Source organism: Sciurus vulgaris (assembly GCF_902686455.1).
Source record: "Sciurus vulgaris genome assembly, chromosome: 8".
NCBI classification, from domain to species: domain Eukaryota; kingdom Metazoa; phylum Chordata; class Mammalia; order Rodentia; family Sciuridae; genus Sciurus; species Sciurus vulgaris.
The window spans coordinates 147,724,566-147,745,570 of NC_136468.1; the positions used below are offsets into that span (position 1 = coordinate 147,724,566).

The window sequence follows — 21,005 nt, forward strand, 5'->3', positions numbered from 1 at the left end:
GAGCTTCAGCACCGAGAGAGGGAGGAGCTTGTGGTCCCCCAATGGCAGTTCGGCTGTCCTTCCACCGCAGCCAATCAGCGCCAGGAGACGGTCAAATTTAAACCCCCTCCCACCTCCTCCGCCGGGACCTGTCCCGAAAGCGTTTGTAGAAAGTGCGGCCGCTGGCCCCGCCCCCGGCGGGGAGGCGGGGAGAAGGGCGGGCTCTCGCACGAGTTCGCCTATCACGCCCTGCAGCCTGCGGAGAGGCGGGCGGCGGCGCCAATCAGGGCGAGCAGCTGCAGCTCGCCGGAGCAGTTGGCTACAGTTGTTGCAACTTTTTTCGAAAGCTCGGTTTCCCGGGAGATCCAGGCGGTGACAGAGCCGGGCCATGGCTAGAGGTATTTGCTCGGGTGGCCAGCGCAAGGGGCGGGGGTGGGGGTCCCCAGGAGGGAGCCGGTGGCGGCGGGAGCGGCGGCGAGGTGGCGCCCTCCTGCGGGTGGAGCGCGGGGACCCGGGGGAAGGGGCTGCCACAGAACCTTCCCCGCCCGCTCCCCGCCCCCTGCCCCCTGCCCCTGCTCTGGGAGTCCGCAGAAGCGCCTCCCCCGCGGCGCCTCGGTTTCCTCTCCGGTGCGGCGCCCACTGGCCTGCCTCTCCAGAGGCGGCACAGCCATATGTCAGCGCCCTTTGGAAACCGAAGACCGGGGCACCTCCGGGAACGGTTGCGATTGTCCTGAGGGAGTGGGGGGCGAGGCTTCGCCCACCTCGGGGCGTCCGTCGAGGGGCAGGAAGGGACCGAGGCGAGGGCGCAGACCCGTGGCCAGCCTCTCGGAGCGCGGCGGCGGGCACCCTCCTCCCACGCCCTGAGTCAGCTCTGCGCCGCGGGGCGAGGGCCGGGCCGCTGGCACACTTGGAGGGGAAATGTGTCCCCGGCACCTCCCGGAGCAGCCCTCCGCCCAGAACGCCGGCCAGGACTCCAGCCCACCGCGGAGGGCGTGGGTGGGCTTGTGCAGCCGCGGCCGGCGACGTCCCTGCCTTAAGTCCATCTTTGCATACTTAGTTTGCTGTCAGGACAGTGGAGCCCACGTTATGCGGCAAAGAGCTCTCCAACCGCTGGTCATTTCCAGCGGCTGTGTCTCCTGCACGCTCAAGGGCCAAAAACTTAGGCGTGACAGGTGACCAGAATTACTATTTTTTAAAACCGAGTTGTAGTATTATATTGTTCTCCAAATTCCAAGGCATCGTGCGTTGGTAGTAATTTGGCTTACTGTAGTGTGCTCCCTGTAGCAATAATAATTTAATAAAACACGATTCGTTCAGCAGATCTTTATGGGGCCCCTTTGTTTCAGGCCCTACACTCGATTGCATCATTTATTCTGCCAGCATCCATGTAGGGTCTTTTGGGACAAGACTTCCCCAGGGATTTACTAATTTATTTTGTTAGTACTGAGAATTGAGCCCCTGGGGCGCTTTAAACGGCTGAGCCACTTCCCCATCCCTTTTATTTTTTATTTTGAGAGAGAGTATTGGTGAGTTGCCCAGGCTGGCTTCCAACCTGTGAGCCTCCTGCTTCAGTAGTAGTTGGGTTTACAAGCGTGGCTACTGCACAGGACTAGACTTCCCTAGATTCTAGTGAAGGAATGAGGCCTAGTGAACTTCAGGTTAAAGAGCTTTGTAACCCAATTCAGAGAAAATTAAAACTCATATTTTTCCTAAAAAAGTGTTAACCATCTAAAAGTATATTCATCTGACAAGTCTTAATAAAACTGATTGTCCTGGTTTGTTTTTTCCCATCCACTGCAAAAACATTAAACTACCAGTTTCAAGAGTAGTGCATTAAAAAAAGAAAGAGAGAAAGTGCTTTATTAATCTATGGGGGGAACTAATCATCTATCATTAAAATACTTAAAATAATAATTATTGAGGACCAGGCAGTTATAACATATAAATGTTATTTATATAAATGTTATTCTCATTTTTCAGAGGCGAAACCTGCAGTCCAGCCACCTTCCAGACTAGCCATACTGTACCTTTGCTTATTCCATCCCCCTTCTCCCTTAATTAGCCTAAGTGAAGGTCAAAGTTTTCCAGCTTCTACCATGGTAGGCTTGCAAATCACCTTTGTAATTATTGGTTAGAGATTCTCACTGTCTCAATTGACCCCAGGATTAGTACTTATTTGTTTCTTAGGCTTCACTACTCTTGCAAACTAGTGAATTGGATATTTGGGATTGTAAACACCAAATTATTTACAGCATAACAAAAGAAAAGGTCAGGTTTATCTTCTAGAAAAATCATTCTTTGTTTCAGACTTGCAGTTCACTTTGAGAAGCCCCAGCAAGTTACACAAACTGTTCAGATACTAGTCGATTCCTCTCTGGTTTCAAAGTTTTATTTATTTTTGTGGTACTGGGTATTGAACCCGGGGCTCTTAACCAATGAGCCATATCTCTAGCCCTTTTCTATTTTTTTATTTTGACAGGGTCTGGTCTCACTAAGTTGTCCAGGCTGGCCTGGAACTTGAGATCCTTCTGCCTCAGCCTCCTGAGTTGCTAGAATTACAGACATGGTCCTCCACACCCAGCCGGTTTTAAAATTTTAGTCATGTAGCTATTTACAACCCCAAGTATTTTAGCTTGAGGAGGATCAGTCCATCTGCTTTTCTCATCTCTTCTGCCACTGTCAAACGGCCCCTTTCAAATTGTTCTTCTTGCATTGTGACCATTTCCCGTTCATTATCCCTTCACAGGGTAAAGTAGTCCCCAAGATAACAGATTTTTAGCATGTGACCCTCACTCCTCTCTCCTTCTCCAACGTTCCTGCTCCCAGGATCAAATCCACAGTAGTCACTGTGACCTAGAAGGTCACCAGCAGTGCCAGGGTGACCCCCCTGCCTCACCATGCCCCACCTATTTTTGTGTTCACTGCCATATCCTTAGCACAAGGCCTGAAACAAAGTAGGTATCCAATAAATGTTTGTTGAATGAATGAATCAGTATGTTAGCATTTGGATTCAAGAGAAGCTATATACATTCTTTGGTAAAATATGCTTATCTAACAGAACTAGTTTCAGATCCCACCCAGTGTCATCTCTTTCTTTAGTCATGGAACTATTAGACAAGTGATTTATTTGCCCTGAGCCTCAATTTCCGCATCTGTGAAATAGGAATGATAGTACCTTCTCATAACTTACTGGGACGTTTAAATTAAATAATGCAATATTTCAGGGCCTAGCACATAAACACTCAATAAGTGTTAGTTACTAGTAATATCACCGTTGCATTATATTTCTATAAAATCCTGGGCAAAATGAAGCATCGGTATTTCCATTGATGGGTATATATGTTAGACACATAAATAGGCAGAAAAGGGAAGGACTGTTTTAATACTTACACTGAATGATTTGCATTTACTTCTTCTGGGTACTCAAGCTTTACTTAGAGGAATTGGTGCTAGACTTGTAATGTATCCCCTGCATTTAGGGACTAATGTTCGGTGAGCGCTGTGGCCATCAGTGTGGAGGTTGAGAAGGGGTTAGGACAGTAATGTGAAGTGCACAGAATGATTTGTATGGCTACTTCCTTCTCTCGAGCCAGGATTCCCATTGTAATTTAACAGCAAACTGCAAATATGCTCTGCAGATGTACAGACACTTCCAAGTGGCTGGATGTCAGAGTGTCGCTTTGGAATCCTCTTTCTTCCTTATCCCGGGTATTTAAGCATGGTAGACTCAGCAGAGGGCATGGGCAGAATGCCCTACCGCGCTGGACCCTGTCTTGATGATGTTAAAGCCTGAGTTAGCTGGGGAGGCATTGCCCTGAATGGTGTCCTGTCACTTAGTCCTACTCAGTCCTATCCCTTCTGGTGGGAGGGAAAGCAGAGATGTGGCTGCAGCCATTCGTTTACCTGTATATGTTGGAAGCTGCCTTGGATACATAATGGAATGAAAGGTTCTTGGTTTTTACCCATGAGGAATATGAGGGCCAGCCTGGGGAAGTGCCTTGGCCATGGCCACAAAGCATCATTGGGGCAGGTACAGTGAGAGAAACCCAGGCAGTAAGAGCTGGACATCTTGAAGTACCTTGTTTGCATCTATGACTTTGCACAAATATAGTGACAAATTTTTGGCTGTGGGCCCACAGCTCTAGCAACTACGGCACAAGGCAGTGAGCTCTGCAGAGACAGCCATCAAGTGCCTGGAACCCTGTCTACCTGGGCATTTTCTCATGGGGGACCAGGCAGGAGCACAAGGTGACCTGCTACACCCCCTGCAACCCCATTTGCTCCTCCTAAGCTCAGTTACCTCATCTGTAAAGGGAAAGTTAGTGGCTTGGAGAGCAGTCTCCAGGGTCTGTTGGCCTGGGCTAGAGGCCCATTTCTAGTTGTGAGATCTGGCCATACTCCTCACTTCTCTGATGCTTATTTTCCCCATCTGTAGAAAAGAGTTCATAATGGTGTCTACCTTCATGAAGCTGTTGAGATAACTATGCCAGGAAGCGCCCAGCAACTTATCATTACAAGCTAAGGCCCTGTTTCCCCAGGCCTCCTATCAGCCAAGTACAGAGCGCTTAGGTTTGACACCTAGCCGGTCACTTCCTGGTTCTGTGGCTGTGGGCGAACTCCTGCCCAGCCCTTTAACCTCAGCATCCCCATCTTTAACTGAGATGGCGACAGTGCCTGGCCCCGCGGGCTGGCGGGGAGTTTGACGTGTCTCTAGAGACGTCAGTGAGCACAGCTCCGGGCGCACCCCAGGCCCTCGCCTCCCGCGTACACGGCTGCTGGTTTCGCCTGGCACGGGCCGGGCTCCCAGCACATCGTGGCACCCGCGAGCGGCCCCGGCGGGCGGGGAGCCTGCCGTCATTCCGGTGTTTCGCACCGGTCCTCGCCGAGTGGCTGAGGACGCGCGCGAGGGGGCGCGCCCGAGTCCGGATCGCCTCCCCGTCCCCGCCGCGCCCCGCCCCTCCCCGCTCCGTCCCTCCCTCCCTCCCTCCGAGGAGCCTCGCAGCGCCGCCCCTGCCAGCCCCCTCCCCGGGCGGGGAGCCGGACGGTGGGCGGCGGCGGCGAGCGGGCCGCGGAGGACGCGCCGCCAGCGCCTCTCCTGCGTGCCTCGCCCTGGGCGGCCCGGGGCTGCCGCGGCGCGCGGGTGCCCGCCCTGCCTCGCAGGCCATGGGGGAAGGGGGCGCCGTGGGGCGCCGCCGGCCCTTCCCCGGGGCGCCGCGGCGGCGCTGGTGGCGGCGGCAGCAGCAGCAGCAGCGGCAGCGGCAGCGCTGGTGGCCGGGCCGGCGGCGGCGGGCGGCGGCGAGGGCCGCGGGGCGCGCCGCCATGGGCCTGGCCGGGCTGCAGGTGGGTGTGTCGGGCCCGGCCGCGCGGGGGGCGGGCGGGCGCGCGGGGCCCGGCCGGGCCGGGCGGCGGGATGGCGACGCGGGCCCCGGCCCGGCCCGGCCGGCCGGCCCCTGCCTCCCGGCGGCCCGGGCGGCCCACCGCCGCCGGGCCCTCGAAACATGGCTGCGGCGGGAGGGCGCCGCCGCGGCGCCCGGCCCCGGGCGGCCCCGCTCCCCGCCCCCGCCGCGCCCTGAGCGCCCCCTCCCCCGCTTCCCCCGGGTTCCCCCTCTCCAGGCAGGAAGATGTCCAAGCCCCGCGCGGTGGAGGCGGCGGCGGCGGCGGCGGCGGTGGCGGTGGCAGCGACGGCCCCGGGCCCGGAGATGGTGGAGCGGAGGGGCCCGGGGAGGCCCCGCACCAACGGGGTAAGCAGGCACCCTCCCCGCACTCAGCGGCGCCCGCCGGGCCGGGCCCGGGCCGCGAGCACGTGGTCGCACCCGGGCCCCCGCCCGCGCCGCCCTGGGGCGCCCGGCCGGGCAGCTTCCTCTTCTGCCGCCTGGCTGGGAGTGGCGGCCGCGCTCGGCTCCGCCATGACCCTGGCAGGGTTTGACCTCGAAAAAGTTTGGCGGTGGCTTCATGTGGCTTTCCACTCCCCGAGACTCGACGTCTTCGGGGGTGGCCGCCTTCCCAGGGTGTGCGGGGCCTGCCTGGGTCCCCCAGCGAGCTCGCGGGTTCGCTGACTTGGCGTTTGGTGGCTCCCCAGGCAGCAGGGCCCGCATTGTTTCTGGGGAAGCCCTCCCCCGTGTGCTCACTGGGAGGAGAGGCCCCACACCCAGGGACCGGCAGTGACCTGTGCCCTAACCCTGTACCAGCCTGCCCACTGTTAGTAGCCGAGGTGCGGTTTGCCATAGGGTGACGACCCTAAATGTCCTGGCCCTTCTCTGCTTTCATTAGCCTCCCTCACCACCCTGGAGAATCTGCCAACCGCAGCCCAGGGAGGAGGCTGGGCCGTGGTGATTTGAGAGAGGGCAGGCTGGGCACGTAGGAGGCTCAGGCAACACGACAAGCCCTCCCAGCTCTCCCAGCTGCCCTCAGGACCAAGTGATTAATCGCGTTCCCTGAGGCCCGTTTCTGTTAGAGTTGCCGCTCCTGCCAGGGAAGTTAGCTTCTAAGCTCAGCCCAGTCCTCCATATTCCCAGTAAGTTTTCCTTGGGTCATTTGGACCTCCATGATGCCGGTAGGTCTGCTCTGTCCTAGAAAGGCCTTGGTATACGACTGGTTCTCCTGCTGGCTGGATGCCACCAGAATTGGAGATCTCATGTGTTCTTGGACCTGGGGAATTCTAACCCTTCCAGCGCTCTCCTGAGGATTGGGGCTGGTATCCCCTTGTAGCTTAGTTGTTGAGAGATGATGTCATTTGTCTTTTGTCCCCTTTTTTTGGTACCTGAGATTCAACCCAGGGGCCCTTTACCACTGAACTGCATTCCCAGTCCCTTTTTAAAATTATTTTTTCCTTTTTTTTTTTTCGGTGCTGGGAATTGAACCCAGGGCCTTGATCTTGCAAGACAAATACTCTACCATCTGAGCTATATCCCCAGCCCTAGAATTATTTTTTATTTCGAGACAGGGTTTTGCAAAGTTGCTGAGGCTGACTTTGAGCTTTTGATCCTCCTGTCTTAGCCTCCTGAGTCGCTGGGATTACAGGCGTGTGCCATCACACCCTGCAGTTTTTTTGTATTCTTATTTCCCCTTAAATGCTATGGGATCTTCTTCTTTTTCAAGCCTCTTTCAGAATACACATTTGTCTTTTTAGGAGAACGTATTTGCCGGGCAATCAAAGATCTATTCCTACATGAGCCCGAACAAATGCTCTGGATTGCGTTCCCCCCTTCAGGAAGAGAACTCAGTTGCACATCACGAAGTCAAATGCCAGGGGAAACCATTAGCTGGAATCTACAGGAAGCGAGAAGGTAAGCCTTCAAAATGGTCTTATTCTTAGCTGCTTAGGTTGCAGCAACCCTCTCCTTTGTAAGGACATATAAGTGTATGTTTATCCAGCCTTTCCAATCCCAAATTTGAGAAATTTGAACCATGTTCCCTCTTTCTGCTAAGAAACACAGGGAAAGGAGTGGCCTGTCCCAGGGCGTGTGCCCTGTGGGTCTGACAGGTTCTCCCTTCCCTCGCAAGAGTTAGCCTATCCTTCAGCTTGTCTTGCCAAGTTGCCAAACTAGTGCACCTGACCTGTAATTAGAGAGCCTCATACGTGTGAAAAGTGTAGATTGTGCAGACACGGCGATTGTGAGCTATGTGAATGCAGGGGACCAAATTAGTTCCCTTTGGTGGGCCAACCCAAATGTTCAGTGTTACTCTCTGAAGCAGCTGACTCTGCAACAAGATGTCCAATTAAGATACTGAATGAGGGCTGGGTTTAGCTCAGTGGTAGAGTGCTTGTCTAGTATGCACCAGACTCCGGGTTTGAGCCTCAGCACTCAAAATAATTAATTAATTAATGCCATGGTTATGGAAAATTCTGTCTGGTCTACAGTCAAGCTGAACCCTATCAGAATCTTGCTCTTATCCAAATATTCTCTTTTGAAACTTCAGTGGGGAGAGTGAGTTCTTTCCCAACTAGCTAAAACTTGCCAGATAGGAGCAGAGCCTCTGGCTCCCAGTGGCTCCGTGGGGGCAGCTTTGTATTTGCCGACAGATGCTGTCATAAGGGATGATGGAGCCCAACCTCTGGGACCAGATCTGAGAACCAGGGATGGGGCAGGAGCCTGCCCTCAGCTTGATTTCCCTCAGTGCACAGAGTGATACTATTTTAGTCTATCTCAGATGAGTCGGGTTTTAATCCTAACTGCCATTGGGAAGGAGGATCCTGCGCTTCAGTGAGCCTCAGTTGTCTCCTCTGTAAGTTGGGAGAGGGAGGAGTCCTACCTCACCTGCAGGCTATCTAGAGGGTCGATTTCAGTGTTGATGCAGAAGGGCTTTGGGACACGCTCTAGATGCCAGTTTTCCCCACCGCCAGCACTATGTCCTTACTCATCCCTGTCCCTGTAGCACTTAAAATAGCGCCCGCCACTCAGGTGTGGGGAAGGGACGTGTGGTAGCCAGCCAGCCTCATATCTGTTTTGGGATAGGGCAGAATGGATCTTATCTCAGATAAGCTAATTTATTTTGTTCATGGTGTTACCAAATGGCAGTGATTAAATTTGGAGTCAAATGTACTTTGGAGACCCCTAAAGGCCAGTCTCTCACCCCTGATTCCATCATGGCAGAGTGACTCTCACCCCTGATTCTTTCATGGCAGAGTGACTGCAGGGGCGATACTCATGGGCACAATGCACTCCAGGGGTCACCCCTGCCACAGTGTCCCAATTCCCTCTGGCTCTGCTCAAGAAGGCATGTAAGGAGTGAAGGTGATCTGGGTGGCTGTAGTCATTTATTTATTGAGCTGTAGTTCACATGTCGTGAAGTCGATCATTTTAAATGGACAGTTCAGTGGTTTTAGGATAGCCACAGTCATGCACCCATTATCCCTAAGTCCAGAAGATCTTCATCACCTTGAAAGAAACCTGTGAGGACTGGGGTTGTGGCTCAGTGCTAGAGCGCTTGCCTGGCACGCGTGAAGCCCTGGGTTCCATCCTCAGCACCACTTAAAACTAAGTAATTAAAATAAAAGTGTTGTGTCTGTCTACAACTGAAAAAAAAGGGAAAGGAACCCACGAGGAGTCAGTGTTCCACTCCTGACCCCCATAGCCCCAGGCAGCCATCGCTGCTTTCTGTCTCTCTTTGCTGTGGTCATTTGGGATCAGTGGAGTCACATCGCAGCCTTCTGTGTCTGGCTCTTTCATGCAGTCTGACGTTTCAAGGCTCGTCCGTGTTGTAGCATGATGTGCTTCGTTCCTTCCTGTGGCTGAGTCGCAGTCCACCGTGTGGACGGACCATGTTGTTTAATCATTCGCTTGTCAGTGGACGTTTTGAGTTGTTTGCACTTTTTGGCTATTATGAATGAGCTGCTACATTCGTGTACAGACTTTTGTATGGACATATGTTTTTAATTGTCTCAAGTAGTTACCTAAGAGGAGAATGGCTGGGTCCTATGGTAATTCTACGTTTAATGTTTTGAGGAACTGCCAAAATGTTGTCCAAAGTGGCTGTGCTGTTTTATATTCTTACCAGCAATATATTACTTATTTTAAAAAGTAAATTATTAAAGAAAATTGTTCTCTAATGCTGGGGCCCAGACTTGTCAAGAACACATTTGTAAGCATCTTAGCTCGCCAGCCTGTCCACTCCACCATGCTGAGAGCCACTGGGAACTTGAGGCTTTAACCCCCTTTGTTAGGCGCAGTGGCACATGCCTGTAATCCCAGCTGCTTGAGAGGCTAAGGCAGGAGGATCACAAGTTCAAGGTCAGCCTCAGCAGTTTAGTGAGAACTTGTCTCAAAATAAAAATTCAAAAGAACCAGGTGTGTAGTTTGGTGGTAGAGTGCTTGTCCAGCATGTTTGAGGCCCTGGGTTGGATCCCCAGCACCACAGAAAGAAAGAAAAAGAGAGAGAAGAGGAACTTGTTTTGCTAAGTGTCTGAAAGGATGCATGCGGAGCAGTCCTTGGAAGAGTTTCTCCTTTGTCCCCTCACTTGCTTCGACCAGCACCTGTGTGCTTTAGGAATCGAGCTTGTTTTCTGGGATCTGAAACCCAATTCCTAAAATCGGTTCCTTGGGTACTCCTGGCAACGTTGCCATCGGTGGGGCTTCACAGGCCTTCTGTGTCAGGAGGCAGAAAGCCAAATCCTCTGCCAGGGTGGGTAAAGAGTAGAGCCAGGTGCATCTGCCTTTATGGCTGGTGGGCACTGGCTCGGGAGGCTGGGCCCTACTGCCAGATGCTCCCTTGATCCTTCTGTCTGAAGGTTGGGAGACAGAGTAGAGCATAAACCCCTGTCTTTTCCCCCCTCCACCGCAGAGAAAAGAAATGCTGGGAACGCCATACGAAGCTCCGTGAAGTCGGAGGAACAGAAGATCAAAGACGCCAGGAGAGGTCCCCTGGCACCTTTTCCAAACCAAAAATCTGAAGCAGCAGAAACTCCAAAAACTCCAACCTCGTCTTGTGATTCAACCAATGCAGCCGTTGCCAAGCAGGCTCTGAAAAAGCCCCTCAAGGGAAAACAGGCCCCTCGGAAAAAGTAAGTCCCCCTCCAGCCCTCCTCCCAGAGCAGAGCAGTTTGGTTCCTGTGACCTCCAGGAGCCCGGGTGCCCACTGGGGTGAAGCATCCACCTTCTCAGCTGCTGTCAGGGCAGAGGCTCAGACCCCTGAGGTCTCATCCTGGTGGCCTGAGCCAGGTTCATGGCCTGCTCTTCCTGTCCCTCCCTGGTGAGAGTAGGCAGTCTGTCCTTAAAACTATCTCTGAGGCCCCCTGGGCAGGTGAGCGGACGTTCCATCAGGCCCCAGTGGACAAAGGACAAAGGTGTTGAGTGACTTGTGTCTGAGGAGCCACCTCCTAAGGAGGTGTGTGGGTGTGGTTTCGGTCCTGATGTGCCTTTTCTCTTCTCGCCCAGAGCTCAAGGAAAAACGCAACAGAACCGCAAGCTCACCGATTTCTACCCAGTCCGAAGGAGCTCCAGGAAGAGCAAGGCTGAGCTGCAGGTAGAGGCGGCATGTGGTCCCACCGGGGCGGGGACCTTGTGCTGTCTTGGGCCAGACTGCTTGTCTCTGTGGCCTTGGTTTGTCCCTCATCGTCATAGCAGGGATCATCACAGAGTGTGCTGGGGTCGCCGGGAGGCGTTCCAAGAAGCTCAGCCTATAGCATGTGGCACAGAAGGCCAGGTGCTCTCAGAGGTCACTCTTCCAGAGCCATTTGGAGTCTGGAACCATGAGGAAGGCCCCTTCTCCTTTCAGAGGCTTGTCTAGACGTTTCCATGTTGTCACTCAGGGTAGTAAAGAGCGTGGTTGGAACCACTTTTTGGTTGTGTAAGCTCAGGCTGGTCACCTACCCTTTGACACATGCGTGTGTCTGTAGAATGAGCAGATAAAGTGGCCCTGGTGGGGTTGTTGAGAGTAAAGAAATGGGTTCAGAGGTGTGGGATACAGAACCGGGCCTGGCACAGAAGGCCCCTTAACTGTGACTGTCCCCATTGCCTCCCAATGTGGTCACTTCCCGCCCAACTGGAAAATGCAAGAAGGCCAGCCAGCCTGTGGTGGCCACACCCGCGTGTGCCAGGCAAGGAACTGCAGCGTCATGTGTGATGCAGTGGGTGTGGTCACTGCCGTCCATTCTGGAACTGCAGGGTGCGGCTGGGCCCCAGCGCACACTTACCCTTTCCCACAGCCCTCTCGGCCTGGGTGTTCAGGATCACCTCCCTGCAGAGGAGGAAGCCCAGCTGGGCAGCGTCAGCATCTTGACCTTCACAGACTCCTCCTGCACGGTTTATGTTAAATCTGCAGATGTAGATACAGAGATCTAGTATGTTCTCTCTCTCAGTTGAGGCTTTGTTAAAAAAAAAAAAAAAAAAGAAATTAAAAAGGGGTCCATTTTTCTAACCCCAGAGAGCTGCTTTGGCTTTATATCTGGAGAAAGGCAGTTTCTTTTGGCCAAGAATGAGCTGTTATAAAACATTTGCAGGCCGTGGGAGGCTGTGCTGGGTCACTCCCGAAGGCAGCACTGCAGAGCGAAGGCGGTGCCAGCCAGAGCCGACTCCGCCCCGCGGGGCTGGGGCTGGGGCTGGGGCTGGAGCTCTGTGTGCTGCTCAGGAGCACCAGGCTCGGGCCTGAGTTCACCTTGCTGTAATGAAAAGCCAGGGCTCTGTGTCCAGAGGAGAGAGGGGCGCAGTGGCTCGTGACATGACTCTGCTGAATCTTGGCGAGGGTGCTCGGAGGGCCGGTGCGTGTGCTTCTCAAAGCTGGGACTGCAGACACAGAAAGCTCGCCTGGTGCTGGACCAGGAACCAGTTGTGGACAGAAGCCATGCTGTGCCTCTTCTTGTGTGGGGGGGCTCTGCCAAGTGAATGGTGGGCTACTGCTGACCATGGCCGTGAGCCTGCTGTTGGCCAGGGAGTAAGGCTGTCTCTGTCCCAGATAATATGGCTGTTTGGGGCCAGGGTGTGTATTCTCTTGAGTGTGCAAAGAAAGCCCCAGGGTGTGGCCACTGGGCTTGTCTGAGGTGTGGCTTTGATCTGACTGTACTGCCCAGTAGGAACTGGCCCACGCTGGGGCCCAAGGTGGATGGGGCATAAAAGGTTGGCCAGGTGGGCAGGAGTGGAACTGGCATTTCACTGAGTCTGGAGACAGAGTGGGCAAGGTGAGCTGGGTCCAGGGGCCAGGCCAGGGCAGGAGGGAGGAATCAGGGCTGCAGAATTTGAGCCTGGGATGGGTCCCAGATTGTGGCCCAGCCCCTGGTGCTGTGCGGAGGGCCCTGTGGCTGGCTGGCTGGTGTGGAGGGGATGGCGGCCACCCTGGAGAGGGAGCCCCACCTTCTGGCACGCTTCCTGATCCCCACCCAGCCCCAGAGCCGGATCCCACCCTGGGCTTGGGAGCCATCGCCTCCTCTTGTTCACAGTCCACCTCACTCTCTCGGGCTTTGCCAGCCCCACTCCATGTGTCACAGGCCAGCTTGGTTCCTGCCAGAATCCTCCTTGGGAAGCGCAGAACTAGCTGTTCGCAGCCTCAGGCTCCTGGCCTTGGACCAGACTCCAACTCCCTGCCTCTGTTCAGGGCATCTAGCTGCCCGGCTCCTGCAGGCCATGTCAGTGTCAGCAGGAAAGCCCGTCGCCTGCCCCGTGTGTCCCTTGTTACTGCTCTGCATGTTGCCATCATTATGAGGGAGGCGCGTGTGGCTGCTGAAGGGGTTTGCTCCTCTTCAGTGTCCCAGGCAGGAGTCTCCGCCCCAAGCAGGGCAGGCCCCTGCGCTCCTGGAAATTACTTGGGTGGGGCATGAGTGCCATTTTAAAAGACCATTGTGCCCAGCACAGTGGCGTAGGCCTGTACTCCCAGCCATCCAGGAAGCCCAGCAGGAGAGTCACAAGGACAGCCTCGATAACTCAATGGTACCTTGTCTCAAAATAAAAATAAAAAAGGGCTGGGATGTAGCTCGGTGGTAGAAGACCCCTAGGTTCAATCCCCAGTACTGCGAAACATTTTTCTAAAAGGGCAGGAGGGACTGGGCATGGTGGTGCATACCTATAATTCCAGCAACTCGGGAGGCTGAGGCAGGAGGATCATGAGTTCAAAGCCAGCCTCAGCAACTTAGCAAGGCCCTAAGCAACTCAGCGACACCCTGTCTCTAAATAAAATACAAAAAAGGGCTGGGGATGTGGCTCAGTGGTCAAGTGCCCCTGGATTCAATCCCCAGTACCAAAGAAAAAAGGTGGGGGCAGGGGGGACAGCGAGTGCAAGGGCCCCATGGCAGGAGCAAGCCGAGCCTTCAGAGGAGCACCTGCGAGGCTGGAGGGCGCGGGCATGGACCAGGCAGTTGCATGGGGCTGGGAGGTAGGTCTGGATCCTGCAGAACCTCGCAGACCAGAGGGAAGTCTGAGTTTCATCCCAGTAGCAGTAGAACCTTTGTTTTTCTTTAAATGAACTTTTAATTTTGTAATTATTTTAGATTTATTGAAAAGTTGCAAAGATAGTACAGAGAGTCCCCACAGAGGCCGTGCCCAGCTTCCCGTTGTTAGCATTTTTAAGGTACCCGGGCACATTTGTTACGGTTAAGGAGCCAGCACTGGGACCTGGGTGCTGGCGATTCAGTGAACACCGAATGGCCTGCCTACTGAAAAAGCCCTGGCGCTGCTGAGCGGGGAATGGGGTGCGGGTGGCAGAAGAAAGCCAGGAGACCAGCCAGGTGGCCGTGGTTGGTGTCCAGACGAGCACAGGTGTGGCTTGGAATGCCGAGCAGGTGGTTGGACGTGGGATGCCCTAGGGGTTGCAGAGACCTGGTCTTGTTACCCGGTGTCCCCAGCACATGCTCGGGTGTGGACCGCTGCAAGCTGGCTCGGGGAGAAAGGATGTCTGCCGGTCCACCCAGGTGGAGGTCAGTGCCGTGCAGGGCCGGCCCGCGGCTTCTAGTCCGTCTTCGTGTGGTCTGCTTGTTCCGTGGTGTCGCAGGAGAGAGCAGCGGACCCAGGTTAGGGCGGAGATGGGAGCAGGATACCAGCTACACAGGAGAGGCCGCTGCTCCAGCTGCCCCACTCAGGGCTGTGTGGACCCTCTGGCGGGGAGCCCTCCTCTCCAGGGGCGATCAGCGGGGAGGATGTGGCACACGCGTCCTCTCTGTAGGGCTCAGCCTCTGACCGCCACAGCTGAGTTTACGTGGAGTTAGAATCCTGCTACACGGCCCAGTAGAACATGTCTGCGTCCTGCTCTGCCAGTCAGCGCTCCGCTGCTGTGACAGACGCCCAGGATGGTCAGCATGTAGCATGATGGTCTGTTTTCACCTCACACGTGGAGGTTTCAGTCCCCATTGCCTTGGGTGGGCCAGCGGGTCACGGAGCAAGTAGTGACAGCAAAACCACCCCCTCAGGGCCAGGAGGGAGAGAACGGGCAAGGGCTGAGGTCCCCATGCTCTTCAAGAGCATGTCCCCAGTGACCACGACACCCCCATGTGGTCCTCCCTCCTCAGGGCTTCGCTGCCTTCCAGGAGTGCCACACCAGGGACCAAGCCCGGAGCACAGGGACCTTTGGGGCACTTAGATCCAAGATATCCTAGACCCCACTCTGCCCTTGGGCCAGCACTGGGTCCCTCCTGCCCCAGGTGAAGCTGGATCCAGGTGACAGTTGTCCCCCACAGGTGGTGATGAGACAGGGAGGGTGCTTGGGGCATGGGCTGCACCGGGGCCGGCCCATATCACAGAGACCAGCCACGGCCTGTGGTGTGGCCCAGAGCAACGCTGAAGCCGCTCTTTTCCTTTCCACCCAGTCTGCAGAAAGGAAGAGAATAGATGAGCTGATCGAAAGCGGGAAGGAAGAAGGCATGAAGGTAAGGGCGGCGGCCTCAGAGGCCAGGATGCGGCTGACGGCCCGGTGCCTTGACTCTGTCATCACTGACAAGTCAGATCAAAGAGCCAGAGAGGAAGACTGTTGTCAAGGAGGTGTTTCCTGAAGGGAGCACGGATGGGCTTCGTGTGTAAATGTTATCCAGAGAGACTTTTTTAAAAAGTGTAAATACCTTTTAAACTCTTCAATCCTGTCAGCCCAGCTACTCAAGAGGCTAAAGCAGGAGGATGGCAAGTTCAAGGCCAGCCTGGGCAATTTAGTGAGACCGTGTCTGAAAAGAAAGACTGTGGACATGGCTCAGTGGTACAGTACCCCTGGGTTTGATCCCAAGAAACACGCACGCACGCACACACACACTAAAAATATTCGTGGGTTTTAAAGTGATCCATTCAGTGGCGTTTAGAACATTCAGTGTGGCAGCCATCATCCCTGTCTAGTTCCAGAGCTGCTTGGTCTTCCCAAATGGAAACCTGTACCTGGTGCCCACTTCCTGCCACCCACGCCCCTGTCCACCACCGTCTGCTATCTTCACAGGCGTGACTCTTGGGTCCACGTCTGTGAACTGCACAGTGTGTAGCTGGTTGCATCTGGCTTCTTTCACTTGGCAAGATGCCTGGGCAGATTTTTCAGAAGAGAAACTAAGTTTGTCCTAGATTTGTTTCCACATGGCATGGCTCAGGACATTTTCTTTTCTCTTAGGTTTTTGTGTGTGCGTGTGTAAGGGGTAGGTTAACCTTGAACCCAGGACCTCTCGCATGCTGAGCACACGCTGTACCACTGAACTACACCCCTGGCCCTCTTAGTGTATTTCAAACACGAGTGGATCTGGCAGGAGGGGAGTCCTGCTGCACCCCATTGGGACAGAGCCAGGGGCAGAAGGCTTCCTTTCCCACCCATCCTCTAGGCAGACCCAAACTTAATACTTGGGCCCCTCAAGTGGGTACCTTTGGACTTCATTTGTAACATAGCAAGGACAGACACAGAGGGTAAAGGATGGAATGCAGGAGAGGCTGGGACACAGGCTTGTGCTCACCCAGAGAGCAACAGTGCACTGTGGACTGACTTCCCACCACACCACACCTAGCCGTGTGGCCTTGGACACGTGGCTCTGCCTCTCTGAGCCTCGGTGTCCTCATCTGCAAATTGGGGCAGTACCCACCTAGCAGATCACTGGGATCCGATGGAACAGTGCTTTGCAGAAGGGCACAGAGCCGTGTGCACCGAGTAAAACCCCTCCGGCTGTGCACCAGGAGCACTGGATTTTATTTTGATTGAGGCTAGCTTAGTAAAGCTGGTTCAGGACATGGTACAGGGCCCCAGGAAGCCCTCCAGGCTTGGTGGCATCCATCAGTCTTATAAACCAGTGCCTACTCTTGTCCATTCCTCAGATTGACCTCATTGATGGCAAAGGCAGGGGTGTGATCGCCACCAAACAGTTCTCCCGGGGCGACTTCGTGGTGGAATACCACGGGGATCTCATTGAGATCACCGACGCCAAGAAGCGAGAGGCTCTGTACGCACAAGACCCCTCCACGGGCTGCTACATGTACTACTTTCAGTATCTGAGCAAAACCTATTGGTAAGTGTACCATGTGAACGACTCTCCTGCCCTCTGGCAGAGAGGATGGGCCCCAGGGCCAGAAGCCACAGAGCTCCATTGCCTTGGTTGGGTGCTTGCTGCCTTGATCCAACTGTGATATGGCGCTTTATTGTTTTTGTTTTAATGTTTTTTTCGTTGTCAATGGACCTTTATTTTACTTAGTTACATGTGGTGCTGAGGATGGAACCCAGCGCCTCACACGTGCTGGGCAAGCGCTCTGCCACTCAGCCCCAGCCCAGCCCCAGCCCAGCACTGTCTGTTCTTAGTGCTTGGGACTGGAGCCGCCAGGAGCAGAGGTGTCCTGCAGAAGCCTGCTGGCAGCTCTCCTGACCTCTCCCTCCTCAGGGCCTCTGGCTGTAGAGCTCTGGAAATCGCCGATCCTCCTTCCTGGCTCTGCCCAGTAGGGCTCATGTTTATCTATTTATTTTTTTTGCAAAACTCTGCCGCTGCCTCTCGCACCTCCATAAGGAGCCATTTGGACTCTACCCCAAGTCCCCACCCAGGGCCTCTGGGTTCTCAAAAATCACTTAAAAAAAATAATAACCTTTATTTATTTTTATATGGTGCTGAGGATTGAGCCCAGTGCCTGGCAAGTGGTTTACCACTGAGCTACATCCCCAGCCCTCCTGAGGCAGGAGGATGGTGAGTTCAGAGCCAGCCTCAGCAGCAGCGAGGTGCTGAACAACTCGCTAAGTGAAATGCAAATAGGGCTGGGAGGTGGCTCCGTGGTTGAGTGTCCCTTACCTCCCCCAAAAGAAAATCGCTCTTTGAATTGAATGGCCCAGAACCCGGCTGTAGATTGACATGCCACCAGGGTCAAGGGCAGGCGCAGCTCCGCTGGATTAAAGCCTCTATCCATCTGATGCCCTCTCGCCCTCCCGCCAGCGTGGACGCAACCCGAGAGACAAACCGCCTGGGAAGACTGATCAACCACAGCCAGCGCGGGAACTGCCAGACCAAGCTGCACGACATCGATGGCGTGCCCCACCTCATCCTCATCGCCTCGCGCGACATCGCGGCGGGGGAGGAGCTGCTGTACGACTACGGGGACCGCAGCCGGGCCTCCATCGAGGCCTACCCCTGGCTGAAGCATTGACGCCGCCTCCCGCCGCCCCTGCTTCAAAGGACAAAAGCCCTCAAAGGGAGATGATTTTTTTTACACACTTAATCTTAGCGGATTACTTCAGATGTTTTTAAAGAGTATATTCAGATGCCTTTTCACTGTAGTATTTAAATATCTGTTACAGGTTTCCAAGGTGGACTTGAACAGATGGCCTTATATTACCAAAACTTTTATATTCTAGTTGTTTTTGTACCTTTTTGCATACAAGTTGAACGTTTGTGCTTCCCGTGCATGCAGTCAAAGACTCGGCACAGGTTTTAGAGGAAAGAGTCAAACGTGACCTAGGAAGCCGGGTGTCGCCTGCCTCCAGGTGAAGAGCCAGGACGGGCCCACACCCGGCGTCTGAGGACAGGCGGGTGCAGGGCCACGCTGCCTGGACGGATGTCTTCAAGCTCTTGTTCCCACGTCTCGACAGGCGCACCTCCAAGTGTATGACTATTTTTTAAACAGGTTTCGCAGTAAGCTAGTCTTCCCCTCTGCTTTCCTGAAAGCTTACTGACCGTGGCCGGGGCGCGGCCGGGCCGAGACGCTCTCTTCCACAGGCGGCCGCTCTTCCGGGCACCCGGAAGCATCAGGGTGGGCAGTCACCCTAGAGGCGGGCAGGGACAAGCGCTGCTCCCTGCCCCCGCCAAGGCAGGGCTTCCTGAAACCGGGTTAATTCTTTATAGAAATGTGAACATGGAGTTTATTAAAAAAAATAATAATAAAAGTTAAAAAAAATAAACAAAAAAAAGAAAAAAAGGAAAAAACCACAGAAAACAACTTACTTGTATATAGGTCTTGAAGTGAGTGAAGTGGTTGCAATTTTTTTGTTTTGTTTTGGGGTTTTTTTGTTTTTGTAGAAGAGATTTGAGATGGTACTCTATTCTAATCAAAAATAAAGTTTTGTAGCGGGACCAGAAATTATTTACCCTATCCCCCCACCCCCTTGCCCAATTCTGCTGGGTTGAAAGTTCCAGACCTGCTGTGGAGGCCTTCTGTTCGTCAGACCACCTGGTGTCCTTCCTGAGAAGCGCAGCCATAACTCGAATTGAGCCTAGAGCTCAGGACCGAGCACAGGGAGCGGGCAGGGCCCACGGCCAGGGAGCAAGGGCGCGGCTCAGGTCTCACCTTGAATGTGATAGCAGGAGGGGTTGCTGGCTTCCTCTTCCCTCCCCAGGGGTCTGATTCTCACGCACTGTCCACCTTCAGTCCGTGGGGCTGGGGCTCCTATCCACCCTGGTCCCAGGTAAATGTGAATGGAGACAGGTGTGAGAACCTGTCCTCATCCTTATCCCCACCCTGGGCCTCATGATGGTGCTACCTAAGAAAGTCTTCCCCCCACCCCCACTAGCCTGGTCAGTGGTCAGCAAATTGGAGGAGGATCCGACAGGAGTATTTAAATGTGAGATAAAATGTCTTGGTTGTACCTGTTTGTGGTTTAGCTTTGTATTTAAGCAAACAAACAAAAAAAGGAAATAAACTTGAAAGTTATTTGTCATCATAAAAATGAAACAAATTAAAATATTTATTGCCAGGCGAGGCCAACTATGTGTCTTTCTCTTTTTCTGAGGTAGAAGTAGAAATAAATAGGGTTTGATTTCCTATTTATTTCACAAAAGGGTCACACACCCACATGAGAATGAGCTTTGGGGATTGCCCTAGGAATCCAGATAGTCTTGCTGATTTTGAGAAGGTTCCTTAGAAATCCAAACTCTTCAGTTCCTCACCCGAGTAAGGGGTGCGGGGGTTCCTCGGGCACTTGTGAAGATTCGAATCTAATGCCTGTTGAGCCTGGGACAAGGTCTGCCGTGTAGTCAGCACCGTAAATTTTGGATGGTATGATTTACTAGACCCAGTTCTTAGGTGGCTCAGCACCATCAACCCAGGCCTGTCTTGTGCTGAGAGGCCCTCCTCCTGGCCTGGATCTCAGTCCCCACTGCCCACCTGTGTTAGTTCCCTCAGTCCCAGTACTTGAACACTTGGGTTGGTGGGGACTGAGAGTTTAAGAGATTTAGCATCAGCTTAAGTGACCTTGGAGAGATCACTTCTCTGAAACCCGTCCATCAAATAGGAACAGTCTGCTCACCTGCCTTACAAGGGGTCCTAGTCATCAGGTATCACTGTACTTTCACCTTGGAGGGGACTGCGGCCTGGTGGCCAGGCACTCTGGCCCTGGAACAGAACCTATGGCTCCAGGCCGCTTAGCTGTGTAACCTGGGGTAGGAACTGGAGCTGAGGGGTCAGTTTCCTTCTGTCCACCTGGGGCGATTGTGAGGTTTGGTGAGTTAATATGTGAAAAGCACTTGGACTAGCACTTCGCACATGGATAATTCTCAGTAATCAATGTTAGCTATTAACAGGATTCAAAATCGGTGTGGTTTTTACCATTTACAAGTGTTCAGGACCGATGAGCAAGTGCCTCCAAGTTCTGATAATTAGTTGCTATACCGATTATTTTTTGCAGTACTGGGGATTGAATCTGGGACCTCCTGCATACCAGGCAAGTGCTCCTCCATTGAGCTACAGCCCCAGCTACCCCCAATTTAAAATAAAATACTCTATATATTTTAGTTGTAGATGGACACAACACCTATTTTTATGTGATGCTGAGTATTGAACTCAGGGCCTCTTGCGTGCTAGGTGAGCACTTTACCATGATCCCAGCCCCCCGGCCCCTATTAAAAATTTTGAAACAGGGTCTTGCTTAGGTGTCCAGGCAGGCCTTGACCTGTGATCCTCCTGCCTCAGCCTCTTGAGTTGCTGGGATTATAAGTGTGTGCCGCTGAGCTTGACTGATTTGTTCATTTTTAAAAGATGATTACTGCTACAGCCATTTCTGGTGCCTTCTGAAGCAGGACTTAAACCCCTGCTTCTAAGCCTCCCCTCCCTGGGACCATGCTGGGTTTGTGGCAGCTTTCATCTGAGGTCACTCAGGCCCGCTCTGGGAGAAGAGCTCTTAGGACACATCTTCCAGGACGCCGACGCCCCAGCCAGGGAGGACTGCTCTGCAGGATCCCT

General features: G+C 53.8%; 1 protein-coding gene across 4 annotated transcripts; it reads left to right on the forward strand.

Moving 5' to 3' along the window:
• The first annotated feature begins 250 nt into the window (after window positions 1-250).
• KMT5A (lysine methyltransferase 5A) lies at window positions 251-19,532 on the forward strand. 4 transcript variants are annotated; one of them, XM_079149406.1, is made up of 8 exons: window positions 251-377; window positions 5,593-5,720; window positions 7,109-7,265; window positions 10,261-10,480; window positions 10,854-10,941; window positions 15,206-15,265; window positions 16,671-16,861; window positions 17,768-19,532. In XM_079149406.1, the coding sequence occupies exons 1-8, from the start codon at window positions 368-370 to the stop codon at window positions 17,976-17,978; spliced, it is 1,065 nt and encodes a 354-aa protein (XP_079005532.1). In that variant the 5' UTR covers window positions 251-367; the 3' UTR covers window positions 17,979-19,532. The 4 variants fall into 4 exon arrangements, with proteins under 4 accessions (XP_079005532.1, XP_079005533.1, XP_079005531.1 ...); XM_079149405.1 differs by lacking the exon at window positions 251-377 and adding an exon at window positions 4,976-5,319; XM_079149407.1 differs by lacking the exon at window positions 5,593-5,720 and having other exon boundaries at window positions 257-377.
• Window positions 19,533-21,005: the final 1,473 nt, after the last annotated feature.

Bases quoted from the DNA above. Each gene is read 5' to 3' on its own strand.
- KMT5A (XM_079149404.1), top strand. From the start codon at position 5,143: ATGGGGGAAGGGGGCGCCGTGGGGCGCCGCCGGCCCTTCCCCGGGGCG. The intron at 10,481-10,853 runs GTAAGTCCCCCT...CTTCTCGCCCAG, and splicing joins AAACAGGCCCCTCGGAAAAA to AGCTCAAGGAAAAACGCAAC. The intron at 15,266-16,670 runs GTAAGGGCGGCG...TCCATTCCTCAG, and splicing joins GGAAGGAAGAAGGCATGAAG to ATTGACCTCATTGATGGCAA.